At 35.1% G+C, this 17,239-nt stretch overlaps 2 protein-coding genes and 1 long non-coding RNA gene across 5 annotated transcripts; 2 read left to right on the top strand and 1 right to left on the bottom strand.

The window, feature by feature from the left end:
• The first annotated feature begins 2,071 nt into the window (after nt 1-2,071).
• On the top strand, nt 2,072-7,540 carry LOC108855128 (sister chromatid cohesion protein PDS5 homolog C). The gene is made up of 14 exons (XM_018628857.2): nt 2,072-2,359; nt 2,661-2,864; nt 2,954-3,135; nt 3,225-3,351; nt 3,417-3,608; nt 3,710-3,748; nt 3,834-5,405; nt 5,487-5,600; nt 5,895-5,968; nt 6,122-6,173; nt 6,319-6,399; nt 6,483-6,532; nt 6,669-6,716; nt 6,806-7,540. The coding sequence occupies exons 1-14, from the start codon at nt 2,258-2,260 to the stop codon at nt 7,254-7,256; spliced, it is 3,288 nt and encodes a 1,095-aa protein (XP_018484359.2). The 5' UTR covers nt 2,072-2,257; the 3' UTR covers nt 7,257-7,540.
• Nucleotides 7,541-10,570: 3,030 nt separating this feature from the next.
• LOC108848461 (uncharacterized) lies at nt 10,571-13,441 on the top strand. Of its 3 annotated transcripts, none has more exons than XR_008945317.1 (3): nt 10,655-12,779; nt 12,873-12,968; nt 13,058-13,143. It is a non-coding gene; the product is annotated as an uncharacterized LOC108848461 (long non-coding RNA). The 3 variants fall into 3 exon arrangements; XR_008945318.1 differs by lacking the exon at nt 13,058-13,143 and adding an exon at nt 13,179-13,441 and having other exon boundaries at nt 10,763-12,779; XR_001949056.2 differs by having other exon boundaries at nt 10,571-12,779; nt 12,873-13,143.
• A 1,211-nt stretch (nt 13,442-14,652) lies between these two features.
• LOC108848460 (putative glutathione peroxidase 7, chloroplastic) lies at nt 14,653-17,239 on the bottom strand. The gene is made up of 6 exons (XM_018621831.2): nt 16,902-17,239; nt 16,598-16,674; nt 16,464-16,525; nt 16,257-16,375; nt 15,017-15,184; nt 14,653-14,842 (listed from the first exon to the last, which is right to left on the bottom strand). The coding sequence occupies exons 1-6, from the start codon at nt 17,142-17,144 to the stop codon at nt 14,813-14,815; spliced, it is 699 nt and encodes a 232-aa protein (XP_018477333.1). The 5' UTR covers nt 17,145-17,239; the 3' UTR covers nt 14,653-14,812.

The following is a 17,239-nucleotide window of genomic DNA, read 5'->3' as shown; positions in this document are numbered from 1 at the left end:
ATGAGCCTCCAACTGATCGTTTTTCAACGACAAAGACGTGGCTAGCTCTCCGCCCCCCTAGGCCTTCAGTTTTTTGGCACTCTCAAATTTGGTTTAAAGGTAGAGTTCCAAAGCATGCCTTTATATCTTGGTTGGTGGCATGGAATAGATTGGCAACGAGGGACAGAATGAGGGGATGGAGAATCAACGTGCCTTCAGAATGCTTACTCTGCTCAGCTGCTGATGAATGCAGGCAGCATTTGTTTTTTGACTGCAATTTCAGTGCTGAGATTTGGAACTACTTCTGCTCTCGTCTGCAAATGGTACTTCCGGTATTGTTTGAGGATTGTTTGAGATGGTTGAAGGCCCCTTCGACTGATCCTAACAACCTTCTCATCATTAGATTGATCTTCCAAGCAGCCATATATTCAGTGTGGAAGGAAAGAAACTCCCGTCTCCATACAAGCATTAGCAGGCCAGCTGTAGCTATCATTCAGGAAGTAAAACAGACTCTGAAGTTGAGATTGGATCCTTTGTCTCGGAACATGCGACTGTCTTCTTCTTCAACCATCACTCCGTTGGGTTCTTGGTTGAGTATTTTTTTAACTTTTTTCGTCTGTTTAGTCTGGTGAGGTTTGGCTGAATAGTCACTAGTTTGTAATTCGTTTTGCCTCATTTAATAAAAGGAAATTTAGATTTAAAAAAAAAAAAATGTGGAGACAAACAGCTTTATTTTTGCATGGATACTTGAAACGTTATAAATACACCAAAATGTTTCCGTGACAGTGTGAGTAAATGGAGCTGACTGCGATCCAGTCGAAGGTTGAGAATTGACAAGATGGTGCGAGCAAATGACAGAGACAAAATCATTCTCTAATGCTCTCAGTGGCTGTCTAACGTCTATCAGATGAGTATAATACTTGCATATTGTATAAGTTAAATTATACTCTCTTTTACATGTTTATTGACTACTTAGCAATATCTTCTTCTGTTTGATCAAAAAGAAAAGCAATACCTTCTTCTTTTTTTGAATTTTCATACATTGTAGTACAATATAACATTTTTATAGATAATTTTGTGTGCCATTCTAAAACTATCATTGTTTGATTAGTGGTAAATTAGCAAAAATCATGTTTAAGACCCCCAAAAGCATTTAGAGATGGTTTAAATCTATGTTTTGACGAATTAAATGAGAAATTTAACAATCTATGTTTGTTATTCAGTATTTGATCATGATCTTAAAAGAATTTTAATATGCCACAATATTTTTCCAAAAGTAAACAGAAAATATTTCAAAAGCGAATTTGAAAAGCAAGTTTATAAATCGTGGTGAAATCCGAAGAAAAAATAACAAAATCACATATTGGATCTGAGATTTTCTAACTGAACCAAATTTGCCGAACCGAACCAAAAATTTGGTTTTCAGTTAGTCCAGTTCGGAATTTCAGTAAAAAAAAATTCGGCTTTTAGTTCGGTTCGATAATCGATTAGCTAAGTTTTCTAAAAAAATATATTAAATAGTAAAAATTTTAATCGAAATTCCTAACCGAACTAATCAAAATTCAAATAGAAATAACGAACTAACCAAAATAACCGAACGAATTAACTGAATTAATCAAAATTTTAACCAAAATAACCAAAGTTTTTCGAATTTTATTCAATTTAAACCAAAAATTTACCAAACTAACCGCAAAACCGAATACTTTGGTAAAAATATTAAAACTGAAATAATAAAAAAACTGAATTGATTTTTTTTTTCCGATTCACTTCAGTGCGATTTCGACTGATCTGAATTTTGAACTAACCGAATAAACCGAACTGCATGCCATACTGGATCCCTTGAAATGTTGGATTCCATTTTAAAGAAGCCCAAAATGAGAAAGATAAAAAAAAAAGGAACCAACACTTCATAAAAAAAAAGATGACCAGTTATTTATAAGAGAATTTATATATTTTTGTTCCTTTATTATCCTTTTTAACACCGCCGAGGGTTCTCGCGTCGCGTCTCAGAAGATTTTCTTACTTCTTTTTGGTTTTTCAGTTAAACTGTTAAGATTTGAGGAGTACTGGATTTGAGAGAGAGAGAAAGAAAAAAACAAAAACAAAAAAAAAAAAAGAGAGGAGAAAACCCTAAGCGTGTTGTTCAGTGACACTGGTGGGGACTTTCTCGTCGTTTCTGGAATCGAGAAGGAGTTAGATTTATTTCGTGCTGGGAATCGAATCTAGGGTTTACCGAGAGATCCAATCGTAGTTACAATCGAACGAGAGAATAGGAGCCATGGCGGATTCCGACAAAGAGCTCGAGAATCAGATTCTCGAAGCAGGGGGAAAGCTCACTGATCCACCTTCTTCACTCGATGAGCTTCTTCTTCTCCTTGACGTGAGCCCTCAACTATTATCTCTTCTCTGTTCTTCTTCCTTCTCCGAGGCTTCGTGCAAAATGCTATGTGTTCTACTGTAGATTTCTCGATTATTGATTTTAACTCTTTGTTTCCGCATCTTTTTCGCTTCATTAGCCCTCCGCGAATCTATCTACTTACTCCGATGGCGTTTAGATCAGATTCGTATCTTTCGTGATTAAATTTGAATCCACGAACGAAACGGTTATTCACTATTAAGTGTGACGAAACAAGTACACGTTTATGCTTGTGTTATTTACTCTTTTGTATTTCGCTTTTCAGAAACTCTTCATCTACCTCATAGATGTTGACCAGTCACCTCGCGAGTCAATGCAGAGCGCACTCTCTCCACTCATGAAATCACTAGTCGCTGGAAAGCTTTTCAAGCATTCGGACGCCGATGTGAAAGTCGCAGTCGCTGCCTGCGTCAGCGAGATTACGAGAATAACTGCTCCTGAAGCTCCTTATGATGATGATCAGATGAAGGTATGTTCAATTTTCTTTTTCTTTTCGAGGAAAGGTGAAAATTGGGTTGTTTGCTTTGCTGACTCTTTTCTTCTATTCTTGCCGCGCAGGAAGTATTTAAGTTGATTGTATCTTCGTTCGAAAACTTGCCTGACTATTTTAGTCGCTCCTATTCCAAAAGGATCTCGATCCTTGAAACTGTGGCCAAGGTCAGATCATGCGTTGTGATGCTGGATCTTGAGTGTGATGCTCTTCTTATTGAGATGTTCCAGATTCTCCTCAACGCTATAAGGTACAATCATTTAATAAAATCCAAGCATCTTGAAGCTTCTCACTCTCAATATCATGTTTGTCTGATGATTAATTCATTTTACCTTTCAGGGACTTCCATCCAGAGAACGTACTTTCATCAATTGAGAAAATCATGACACTTGTTTTAGAGGAAAGCGAGGATATACCTCCAAAGATGCTTTCACCCATTCTACATTATGTTAGGGAGGATGATGAGGTGATTACCTTGATTGTCTTCAGTAACAGGTGCTCTTTTGCTAACACTTTCAACTTGTCTCTCAGGTTCCAGAAGTAGCACGGAGGTTGGCAGAACGAGTTCTCAGTAACTCTGCTAGCAAGCTCAAAAAGTGTCTGACTGAAGCTGTGAAATTGTCGGGTGTCTCTTTGGATAAGTATAGTAAGGTAGTGGCTTCGATATGTGAAGGGACATTCAGTGCTTTGCAGCACGACGAACTTGTTGAGAATGAAAAAGAGGTAAGCCTTCTCATCTGTTTATTTCTCACCCGTTTTTTTTTGTCGAACTGCCTCATATTTTACATACTCTTATACCATTCTCTCATTATTTTACCCTGCAGGACTGTCAAGGTCATTTAGAAAAGGAAGCAGAAGTAGAGGCATATATCTCTTCCCTTAAAGCAGCATTGAGAAATAAGTTTCCTCAAGTAGATTTTTAATTTTTTTTTATTTTCCAATCAGCAGGATAAACCGGAAGTAATTGCTACACCCGATCGAACTGATGCACCTAAGGATGAATCTGGTAAGTCGGGAGTCAGCAACGGCGTTGCGCAACAGAACGGTTCTTCTGTTGATACTGAGTCTACAGAGAAGCCAGATGATACGAATGCTAAAGATGAGCCTCAACATTTTGATAATCCTAGCAGCACTGACTTGGATAGTACTTCTGAAGAGAAGCCTGATGTTGAACATCAACCTCAGGAAAAAGATCCCAGTTCCGCCATACATGTGGATTCATCAGAAACTTCAGATATCATCAAGGACGAACCTGGAGCACTCCTGGAGAGCAAGGATATGCTAAGTTTGCCTCCTGATGATTCATCTGTTAAAGCAGCCATATCTTCTGAAAATGATAAGGAAACAAGTGTGCAGGCGTTGCCATCTAAGACATCAGGTGATGAAACTGGCAATGTTAGTTCTCCATCTAGGGCTGAAGATCTTGTTGAAGAAAGCCGGCCTAAGAAGACTGAAGATGATAAGGAAACAAGTGTGCAGGCGTTGCCATCTAAGACATCAGGTGATGAAACTGGCAATGTTAGTTCTCCATCTAGGGCTGAAGATCTTGTTGAAGAAAGCCGGCCTAAGAAGACTGAAGATGATAAGGAAACAAGTGTGCAGGCGTTGCCATCTAAGACATCAGGTGATGAAACTGTCAATGTTAGTTCTCCATCTAGGGCTGAAGATCTTGTTGAAGAAAGCCGGCCTAAGAAGACTGAAGATGATAAGGAAACAAGTGTGCAGGCGTTGCCATCTAAGACATCAGGTGATGAAACTGTCAATGTTAGTTCTCCATCTAAGGCTGAAGATCTTGTTGAGGAAAGCCGGGCTAAGAAGACTGAAAAGGACAAGGAAACAAGTGTGCAGGCTTTGCCATCTAAGACATCAGTCGATGAAACTGCCAATGTTAGTTCTCCATCTAAGGCTGAAGTTTTTGTTGAGGAAAGCCGGCCTAAGAAGACTGAAAAGGATAAGGAAACAAGTGTACAGGCTTTGCCATCTAAGACATCAGCCGATGAAACTGCCAATGTTAGTTCTCCATCTAGGGCTGAAGATCTTGTTGAGGAAAGCCGGCCTAAGAAGACTGAAAATGATAAGGAAACAAGTGTTCAGGCTTTGCCATCTATGACATCAGCCGATGAAACTGCCAATGTTAGTTCTCCATCTAGGGCTGAAGATCTTGTTAAGGAAAGCCGGCCTAAGAAGACTGCAAACCAGAAGAAAAAGGAGAGCTTGACAAAGGAGGCCAAACCATCAGCTGCTAGTGCTACTGAAAAAGCTTCCGAAGAAGCAAAAACTTCTGCTAAAGTTATAAAAAAATCTGGAAAGAAGGTTGCTTCTTCAAGTAAAACCAAGTCTGCTGTTCCTCCGAAGAAAAGTACCTCTGAGACAAAAGCTGCAAAGCAGTCAGAGAAAAAGGTAGCTGAGAATGATAATGTACAAGAATCCTCAAAGCCAAAAGAGGAAAAGAAAAAGCCAGGACGTGGGAAAGCCATGGATGAGGACTCATTAGATACTTCTTCGGGTGATAGCGAAAAAGTAAGTTGTTCCCTGACCTGTATGATTCGATACGTAGCTGCCTTCCTGTCCTTTTACCGATATCCTTTAATTGTGTTTCAGCCAGCTGTTTCCTCCGGAAAGTCAGCCTCGAAATCAAAGAAGGAAGTGAAGCAACCAATAGAAGAAAGTCCTAATACAAACACAAAGAGGAAACGAAGTCTAGGCAAAGAGAAAGTATGTCTTCGTAATTTCATCTATCATAATTATTACGCATGAAGGAATGTTTGAAAAAAAAAATTCATATTCTACCAGATGCCATTTGCAGTAGTAACTGTGAATGCATGATTGCAGCTTCTTATTCTCTTCAAGTTTGAGATATTTTTCTTTTAAACATCTGTTCGTTCCCTTCTGCGGAGCTTCTGTGTCTCTTTGTTTATTCCTTTATTCGTACTGGTTTCATGTTCTGTGCGAGTTTTTCTTTTCCCTTTTTGTGGTAGACTTCTTCATACTGAATTGATTCCCTGACAGGCATCTGATCTCCAAAGCCATGGTGAAGATTTAGTTGGGTCGAGGGTCAGAGTCTGGTGGCCTATAGATAAAGCGTAAGCACTTTGTATTTTCTTGTTAGGAACTATATTTGATTTACATAAACGCAATCCGCTACTCTATGTATTTTCCTGTATATAGCTGAATCTGCAGTAACACCTTGGGTAGTTTGTCCATGCTTGTAAATGAATATTGGATTTTTGCCACAGGTATTATAAAGGTGTGGTCGATTCATATGATTCTGCGAAGAAGAAACATCTGGTAAGCCCAGTTTTATTAGTTTACTCGATAACTATTTTCTGCTCCGTCTCTTTTGATTGGGGTGACCCATTAGCCTATTGATTGTACATGTTTTTAATTAGATACAGTGCATTTTATGGAATGTTGTTGCTATCTTCGTTTTCAGGTTATCTATGATGATGGAGATCAAGAAATCTTGAATCTTAAGACACAGAAGTGGCATTTTCTGGATGAATCAGAAACAGAGGTGGGGCATTGTATTTCATTCATCTCTGACTTATTTTTTTTTTCATTCTTCACTTTGATGTTACTTACATTTTCTGTCAGCAGGGTGAAGAAGCTGCTGATCAGACTGGTCATGAGAAAGAGGCCTCCACAGAGTAAGTGTTACTGCTCTAGACTCTAGTTCCGGTGTTTATGTGGCACTAGAAAGAATATCTTAATGTGATCGATATGATGCTTTGACATGTTTTTGGTATTCTTGTTATGACCAAGCTTTGGTAATTCTCCATGCAGGCCCCAGAGAAAGAAAGCTAAGACTGGCAAGCAACCGTCAGGGAAAAAGTAAATGAAACTGAAAGCAAATAGTTCAAAAAGGTGTTGAAGTCTCTAAAAAGTTCTGGACTGATAAGCAAATATTGTTTCTGATTCAGGGGTGGTGGAGCTGGTTCCAGCAAGTCTAAAGCTGCTCCTGCTTCCAAGTCCGGCAAGAAGTCCAAGGATGAGAAAACAGAGAGCAAACCAAAGGATCCGAAAGAAGCTAGTAGAGAAGAGGAGGATAGCTCTGAAGCGTTGAGCGAGGAAGAGGAAACCCCCAAAACCGTTGGTAAATCAGGAACCAGCAAGTGGAAGAAAGAGAGATCGAAATCTGGGACATCCAAATGTTCGTCCAAGACTACAGCTACTTCAAAATCCAAGTCAGGAGGACCTGCAAAATCTTCAGCAGCCAAGGGAAAAGCAGCAAAAGGCAAAGCAAACTCTACACCTGCCTACAAGGGCAGTGAGAGCGACGCTGAGTCAGACTCTGAAGAGACACCAAAGGCGCCAGAACCAGCAACAAAAGGGAAGTCGCAGGCGAAATCAGGTAAGAAGAGGAAGCGATGAGTCTGGCTTTAGTCAAGGTGGAAAGCTGCGGTGGTATTTGGTGGCCGTCGATTGATGGGGACTTGACATCGTCTGGGTTTTACAAGTGTAGTCTTTGTTTTTAAGATAAGAAGCTTAGTATTAGTAGCAGTGAGTGGATTTTTTATTTATTTCACTTTTTAGGTTCGATTTTCCAGCGGATTTTTCTTTAGTCTTCCAAATAATTTTATCTTTGTGAATTTGGAGAGTTGTAGAGGCCTCAAAAGACAAATTTCCTGAAGAATGTATTTTATCCAATTTTAAAAGGATTTGTTCTAAGTTGACTAAAAATTTGAGAAAATTATATTACTGGATTACGAGATGCTTGGAGATTCTTAAAACCAAATGGTTGCTGCCCATTATCTAAGGGATATTCCATTTACATTTTTATTATATAGCTTACGACTTAGATCAAGTAGTTCGTTCAAAATGGAATGCTTACATAGTTACATTGCTCCCTAGATCTGATCATCTAAGGTCTCTGGTGATTTTGCACATAAGAATAAGGTTTAAATCAGCACGTGAGACTAGCCGCGAGACTAGCAATCTTCGACTAATATTAGACGCATCTTGATCTTACACGTGGTTCCGCCATTATGTCATCCAATACATAGAATGTAGATCGTTTGTCATCTAATATACACAAACCAATTCAAAGTGTTCGTTACTTGTTTTTAAGCAAAAAAAAAAGTGTTTGTTATTTTTTTTAAAAGTAAAAAGAACTTTATTATATGTTTGCAAAACTATTTTTATTCTTCTTTTCATTATACTGAATGTTTAATTTTTCTGGTAACGAGGGGTTATATGTATACATTTACAGAATAAAATTGTTAATGCTCAGCATGGGGGGTTTTAAAGACGATCAGGTAGAAACAACTATCTTAAAATGGGTGTGTGCGAACAAAAATATCCAGCTAGTTCAAAAAAGTATGAATAAAATATCTAACCAAATTAATATATTTAAATAATTTGGATATATATACATATTAAGGTTGGTCAAAATGTCTGGGGATCAAAAGTTCAATTCAGTTCATTTACAAAAAAGAAAATAAAATAAACAAAAAAAAATCAGTTTGGCTAATATAGGATACTCAAAATGTTTGGATTTGTATTATCATATGTAAAGATCAAAATACCCAAATCCGATTTGCATAAATTTCTTTATGTAATCTTGATAAATATAAAAAAAACTTTTATATTATTAAACCTGAGTTTGTCTATAAAAATTAGAATATGCTTCCTATTGTATTAAATTTTTGCTCTAATTTAAAATACAAACTTTTGTTTTATGGAATTTATTTTTGCTTAATTATTTAATCATAATAATTTAGTTACTTTTAGTTATGTTAATATACGAATAATCATAAACAAAAGATTTAGATTCGTCACAATAGAATTGGTATAACTTTATATCCATCTATATCACTATTAAATAAATACTCAAAATTATGTCAAACAATATAGGGTATATATACTATTTCGAAATAAAACATATCTTCACAATTCTGTCTAGCTTTTGACAGAAAGAAACTAATAAATACAAGTCGTAGCTTCGTTTTTTATGTGTGGAGAAAAGGTCAGGGTCATTCAGAGACAAGAAAATCTTATCATATACTAGTATTTATTAATCAATGTCATCGAGAAGAATTGAATCTAGACAGTCTTTGAATATATTCTTAGGTCAAACACAAAGTTTTTACTCTTTTCAGTTTATCACCTGTCACGCGTATTTTAAAGGATATGTTGTTCCCTTGACAATTTAATATTGGAAACGGAACTTGCCAAGTCATATAAACTAAGGAAATAACGTGTGTTTCATTATTTTCAAATAAGTAATTGACCTATATCAGAGATGGATTTATTGAAATTACATACCTAAAATCGCATGAACAAGTTACGAGAGGAGTGGTGAATTAATTTTTCTGAAGTTAACAAGTTTAATCTGATCCATTAAGTATATTATATCAAATCTTATATGCTTATACAAGACAATTATTTGATATGCTTCATTGTTGGGCCAAAATGTAATTTTCACCAAAACGGCAAAGTACATGAAAATAAACTATTACGTAGTAATACTCTATTGTGCTGCAGAGAGAATATTTTTAAAATATTTCAAATATATGACTATTTAATTTATTGTTTATTAAATATAATAATTATTTAATTTGGTTAGAATTTTATAGTTTTTCTTATATATAACTGTTTATTCTTATTTTTATATTTCGTTTTATAGTTTGATTGATAAAAATTAGAAAGTTTTATTTTTCTTTTTTGTTTTCGGTATATTTATAAAAAGGATTTTTTAAAAATTTAGTTTTAAAACTAAACGAAATAATAGTATTATCTCAAAATATCCTTCCAAAATAATTGAACCTTCCTTATATGATCAATTGTGGGATGATCAAGTCATTTTCCGGACCACTAATCTATTTTAAAGCTTCTGGTACATCGTATTGTTTTTTTTCTATCAAAGGTACATCATATTGTTAAAAAGCACGAGCCTGATTGGAGACTACACAGGCAGTCTACCATCGTGGTCTTACAAAATCACCATACGGATTTTCTTAGAACAAAATCTTTTGCGCGGGTGTATGTTTTGGGAGATTTATCTTTGGACTTTCCTTTATGGGTGGCTGATATATTTATTACTATTTTAATAAAATTCGGCATATCCCATCTTTGTATTTATTATCAACTCTCAGCATTTAGCACCAATAAAAAACGATTCGGTATATGAATCTCACAAGAAAAATATTAAACGAAGGAAATAATTGGACTTTTCGCATTGTTTCATTAACACGTGTCGAGCAGAATAAGTTCTTCGCAAAAGAAAAAAACCCACAAAAATGAAGGTAAGTTATCATTTTTTCTGTTCAACGGCAAAGTATAGCTTAATTAACCTTTTAAATGTTTGTAAGCTATAACGTCTAATTAACATATATATCTTCAACTGAGATTAACCTTGTAAGTATATGGCTACGTCTCAAACTAAATTAAACACATGCTTAGTTCTCTAAACTTTGTTTTCTTCCCGAAAACTACATGAACAACCTTTCTTGCATTTTAATAAAACTCTTAGCAAAAAAAAAAAGAACAACGTAATTAACGTCGGCAACTGATAGCACATTAAAGCCATTTTCCGTAACTTAAGAAATTGTGTGTTTAAAATGGTGATTTTGTAATTTGTTTTTATCTGCAGAATTTTTGAATAATGAGAAAACTATATAGGTGCAGAACTAAGAAATTTTTTCCTTGATTAATGTTAAATCGTTTGCGTACCTTTATAAATCCTCACTCATGTCATTGTTATGTCTTTTATCTATGTGAAACGTATGAGATTTCTGTGTTGAGTTGATTTATTTGTTTCCGCCTTGTTTCAGCTGTTTATTGGCTGTTTGTCATTAGGAAAACAATTGAAAATTAAAAAGTAAAACGCGGAATACTTATTTTAATACAACAAAAGAAGAGCAGATTCCATCGTGAAAGACCAAAATTCATTCGCAAAATTCAAGATCTTTAGTAGGTTTGTCGTTGCCGTTTATAGGCTATGAGATTGACCATTATAAACTGCAATGTACTGTTGAATCCAATTCCACTCCACTCAAAATGTCTCTCTCTCTAGACATCTGTCCCATTGCATGTAAGAGGGAGAGAGAAAAGAGACAAAACTCAAAAACAGAGATAAGACTCTTGAAGAGTGTGAACGACAGAGAGAGAGAAAGTTTTTTTTTTTAATTTTCTCCTTTTGTTAATCTTTTCTCCTATCTTCTCCTCTCCTCTCCCCGAATATCTCATCCCTTTGTTCTTTCTTTTTTGTTAATTTATTTTCCCTTCTTGATTTGGTCAAACCCTAGATTTGTTTTTCCCAAAGGGTATTCAAAAATGAATATAACTTTCCTCTTTTCCTTTGATTATAAATATTCCCTCTGGTTCTTGCTTAACCTAAGCCTCTCAGATCTAACTCTACATCCTCCGTTCCCAAACCCATTTCCCATGGTCGATCTCTAATTTCAGAATCTGTCTAGGTAAGGACATTGAATGAGTTTTGGGATAAAATTTTAGAGAAACGCAAAGAAACTGACAGAAGAGAGTGAGCACACAAAGGCACTTTGCATGTTCGATGCATTTGCTTCTCTTGCGTGCTCACTGCTCTATCTGTCAGATTCCGGCTCCGATTCTTTTCGGTCTGTTCACGTTTTCTTCTTTAATTGTGCTCCCATTCTCTCTCTTTTGTTCTTCATCCCTCGAAATTAAGGTAACTAATACGATCTCGCTCCTTTATTATGTAAAGATTTGGTTTCTAATGCATGCTACTTCTTTTTTCTCCTCCTTTGTTATACTTTATATTTTATGAGATCATTAGTTCCGAAAAAGCTTTAATCTTAGATGTTTATGGGTTATGGCTTGGTTAAACGAGATTAATATGGGACCATTAACGTTAACCTAGTTTTTTCTTAGGTTGGTCCTAACTCTTTTGAATCCTTAATTTCCTCAATTCAAACTTAGATTATTAATCATATGTTTTGATTTCCTCTTTTTTTTTTTTCCGTTTCCTACTAGCTTTCAAAATCTGTGATTTAGTCTCTTGATTCATAAATATGTGTAGATCTGTTATTTGCTTCATATGATGACATCTGTAGATTTTGCAAGAGCACTGTTCATGATCTTCAGTTGTTGGTTTTCTAGATTATTTATACTGTATGCTTGTACATTTCGATTGAGGTATATATGATCATGTTTCTAAATTATTCTGCTGTATATAGCTTGATGTGTGATATAGATGGTATCTAATTTTAAAACATTGGTTCCATGTGATCACGTTGTGAATCTTACGAGAATATTCTTGTGGACTTGTTCTTGATCTAAGAACACGTTCTTTGCATTTAATTTTCAAAACGACCACATAGACTCATCAATCTGTGTATTTTTTTCCTATTTATAACTATAAGTAGTAAATATGGGTTCCGGAAGCATGGCCAATTCAATATAAGTGGTTACGAAATCTACAGTAATTGAATTGCTTTTTGAATGCTTCATGTTTGCGTGTCCATGACTAATTTTGAAGAAGATTAAAATGTGATTTTCCATCGTTTAAATTAATTATGAGTTTTTTCTTTCTTTCTGCCAAAACACTATTCCAAGTTATTTTTAATATATGCTTTCATATCTATGGCAGAGATTTAATTGAGTCTCGGGATTTGTTTCCAAGTGATGAGGTGATTAATATTCTCCTAATCGTGTCAATCTTCTACGATTTTTTTCCTCTTGTGTTGTTGCTAGCTAGGTGTCTCTTGTCATGCAGGTCTTGCTTTCTCCTTTTTCTCATTTGTTAATTAGAAACCAGTTAGTCGATTATTTTTCACACAAACCTAGGTATGTAATTCCTTGTAGCTGGCAACAAATAGGTTTTAACTTCGTCAAGAGAAAGATAGTTCTTACTTGGACGTGTCAAATGTGTTTTAATCCTCAGTGGCATGTTCATAAGAAGGAACGATATATGAGGTTGAGCTTCTCAAACTTTTCTAAACTGGGTCTGATGGAATATGTTTTGCATCACATTATGTAACAAGTTGTGACCAAGACTTTTGTTTGCAGTCATCCGAGAAATTAGAATCACTCGGTGCACATTTGCGTTAGCCAGGAAGCATGGAAGACATAACCAAGGAACCTCTAACATATCTTTTATTTAAGGTATCATCAACGGTGCCCATTGTGATTTGTGAACAAGCTATTTTTATTTGCCCCCATTTTACTCAACATGTAACTTGGTTGGTATCCAGATTGTAATATGCAGCAAATCCTCTGTCTTGATTGAGAGGGATATTTTATGTTACAAGACGGTACTAATGATCTACCCTTGGTGATCGACCCTTTGGTGTACTTTTGTTCATTATGTTTCAGATTTGGACTGTCTATCTTGGTCGCTGCCTGATTCAAATTGTTCATGGAAGGCAAAGACCAATGCAGTGTCTGCGGTAACCTATATATTTGTAATCTTTTGGGATATTGATTTAGGGTTTTTGTGCTTTGTTCAGTCGATTGATTTCCGTAGGTTTGACATATCCTGTATATGATTGTTCTAGTTTAGAGTTGGGATATTAAACGCTGTTAGACTAATTGTAAGGTAAGTAGGATCTGGATAGGATTGTTGTTGTGCAAGTCCACAATCGATCGTGATAACATTGATAAACTATTTGGGTACATGTCGTTGAAATTGTCCAAGTTTTATGGTATAAGTAATCTCAATAAATTAAAGTATTACCTAATAAGTTAGAAAATGTCAATCCTAGCAATTGGCTCTTCTTGATAATTTGATATACACCACTTGAAATGGTTTCTTTCTATTCCTAAAACTTTTCTCTATTTTTTAGTATTAACAGTATTTCCTCCTTTTAGTTGATTATTACGTGTAATCGTAATATTCATTGATTATAAATATCACAAAAATAGATTTAAGAATGATAAATTAGTACCTAGAAAAAAAATTATTAGTACCTTACTAGTCAGCCGTTTTAAATAATCAAATGCTATATCTTCTTTAAGCAATACAAAGTCGTATATTCAATCATGAGAAGAATAAATCAAAGAAGTCAAAACATGTAAATTACACATGTAATTGCTCCCTTGAAACTTAATCAAAGAAAGTTTCCACTGATTAATTAACAATAATCGTAAAATTATTATTAATTGTAGTATGTAGTCTTCAAAACATAAAGGTTGATACTGTATTTATTCAAAGAAGAAAACCTTTTGTAAGAAAAAAAAACAAAAAAAAAAGCATGGAGGACTCGAGCGAGAGGCTTGTACGGTTAGGGCAATACGAGACGCTAGAATTTCCGCTAACCGGAAACAGGGAGATCATCACGATGGTCGATGACGTGGCAATTCCATCCACCACACAAGACCTACAACTAGCAGCAGTAGGTGGGTTATGCAAGATATGGTCTTATGTTGACTACTTGTCGTCGTATAGGTTCAGAACGTTTAACCAAACCATAGAGAGCTTGACTACGACCGAACCAGATATCTTCTCCTGTTTTGCCCCACTAAGATGCTACTCATCAGACTTCTTCGTCATCTTTCGTCATGAAGAGGAAGAACTAAAAGAAGAAAGTCAACGGCCACGGCCAGCTCTTCCGAAGGCTAGACCGAGACGAGATCCCCCTCCTCGAGTATCTCGACGATCCTCACAGGTCTCTCCACCGATTTATATCCGCCACAGGTTTCAGCCACGGTCACGTAAGAACTCTTCCTCTCGACGCCAACGTTAATCTACTAATTGTATAAGTTGTCTCTTTGACTTGGTTATATTCAACGATTATGTGTGTGATCATGTGTGTATGTGTGTAAATAGCATAATCAGATGTCTCCGAAGTTTACATAAATTGTTCATTTGATTTTCCAATCGTATAATGTCATTTCTGTAACATAATACATGTCTATCTTAATTTTTGGTATACCAACAGTAAACAGGTTATTGAGACACTACGAATCTCTCTTATACACACACATTATGAATAGTAGTAGATTAATATTTAAGCCACAAGCAACTTCTGGATGTCTTTCTGCAACATATCAAGACAAAAGAATGTTAGTAGTATTAAATATTAACTATCATATGTTATATGCATATATAGGAATGTTATGAGATGATACATTCTCTATATACACACGCTTTCTTGGAACTGTTATAATTCTTTAGATGATGTAAAATGATACAATAAATCAAAGATTAGTACCTCAATTTGTAAAGGCGAAGTCGTGGGAGGGTATCTCTGGACGACGTTGCCCTTTTTGTCAACCAAGAATTTCTCAAAGTTCCACTTGATGAGATCACCCAAGAATCCACCAGACTTTGATTTCAAGAACTGGTAGATTGGAGCAGTGCTCGGTCCATTCACATCAACCTGTAGACACACAACTCATCAAAATTCAGAACGGCCTCTCGTTTCTGTTTTTTGAAAATGCAATAATATAAATGACTGAATGCAGTGCCGGTCCGGATTCGTCTAGCGCCTAAAGCGATTGAGAAAAATACTGCCTTTTTACTATAGCTTAATTTAATTGTTTTAAATTAAATAATCAAAACTGTATCAAATATTATTAAAACTAAAATTGTTTTCAAAAGAAAAAAACATCAAAACATTATTTGCAGATCACATTGTATGTTTTTTTTTCTTCATAATTAGAGTTCACTTGGTTGATTTCCAAATACTATTTTAATAGCTTTAAAAAAAATTTGGTAATAGCTTCTTTTTTTACAAATCCAAAGAATAAAAACAACAGCAAAATAATTTATAGATAGGATAGTTTAATTGTTTTTCACAGAGATTTAGAAAAATATTAAAAGTGAGATAGTTTTAAGTTTTTTTAATTTCAAAAGTTTCTAACCAATTACAAAAAAACTGATTTATTCCGTCAAAGTTCAATCACAATGAGACATTGGAACATGAGCAAATGAAGCTGCCCAAAAAAAAAGAGCAAATGATAATTCAAGTTTATTGTTGTAATATGTTTTATTCACATAGCTATTTTAGGAAAACCAAAACAAAAATTAAAAAGAAAGACAGATAGAAAAGATAACTCATTTTTAATAAAACAAAAGATATATATTGAGTTTTGTTTAATTAAATTATTTATCTAATAACATATTATTTAATGTAATATACATAACAAAATAGTTAAGTTGTTAGAACATGTAAGCACAAGTCTTATGTATAAATCTGTTATTCTCAGAAAAGAGAAAAAATATAATTATCACCAAACAGAAGGAAAAAATGAGAGTAGTGGTTTCGAACCATGTAACAGGAAAGAACAGGAGTATGTTACGACCAATAGACTAAAGTCACTTTAGCTAAATTGGCGCTCCTAAATATTTTAGTATCTGTGGCGCCTAAAGCATGAGCTTTATGGGCTTTAGCCAAGGGCCGGCACTGACTGAATGAGAGGTTCGTTTGTGTGTGTGTGCACTCTCAATACCTTGTCGAATATAGGGAACTCAGCTTTGAATCTGGTACACACGAATCGCTTGATGTCCGGGTTTGATTCCGGTTCTTGACCTCCAAATTGATTGCAAGGGAAAGCTAAAATCTCAAATCCTAAAAAAAATGAGAGGAATAACAAAGAGTGAGAGAGAGGTCACACAATATGTTACATATTCAGTCTAGTGTATATAGCAAAAGATACCTTGGTTCCTGTATTTATCGTACAACTGTGAAAGCTCTGTGTAGTTTGATGATGTCAAACCACTGAAATTAAAATATTAAATTGAGCATACATTTACAGGAAAATCATAATTATCAGAAAAATAATTTGACCACCATTTTGAAGCAACGTTAACGATCAACAGAGGTTTTCCTTTGAATATGTCTAGGGAAACATCCTTCCCACTTATGTCCTGTTCAAAAAGAAAAACAATGACAAAATAGTTATGTTCTAGTTTTAGGATTTACCAAGGAAGTTTTAAGCTCTTGATTACTTATATCATATATTAATAGAGATTCAGAATTACTGAAAATAATATTTTGATAGTTTTAAGGTTTTATTCTGTTTCGATAAAAGCTAACCAAGAAACAAAAAAAAATTAGATTCATTTCTTGATCAGAAACAGAAATACACACGTACCTTTACAGTGAAATCATGAACAGTCTTCTCTTCAGTAGCTCTTGCACACACACTCAAATTTCTTGATTTGAATTGAAACCCATGGTTATTCCAAGATTTCAAGGAAACACCATTTTTCAGATTTCGAGAATTTGATCTTCGCTTAGGGACGAGAAAAGCAGAACAAGTTGGAGGTGGGTTAGGTTTGGTTGCAGCGAAACCGCTGAAGACTGCAGAGAGTGGTGCGTAAGAGGAAGAAGCCATTACAAAAAAAAAAACAGAATATGCGTGTATGTAGACCACGAGTTTTTAGTTTATACTAAACTATTACGCGGTATTAAATAGTTTATAGCAGTATC

This window comes from Raphanus sativus, chromosome 4, assembly GCF_000801105.2.
Source record: "Raphanus sativus cultivar WK10039 chromosome 4, ASM80110v3, whole genome shotgun sequence".
Lineage (NCBI taxonomy): Eukaryota > Viridiplantae > Streptophyta > Magnoliopsida > Brassicales > Brassicaceae > Raphanus > Raphanus sativus.
This window is presented reverse-complemented; position numbering and strand designations above follow the sequence as displayed.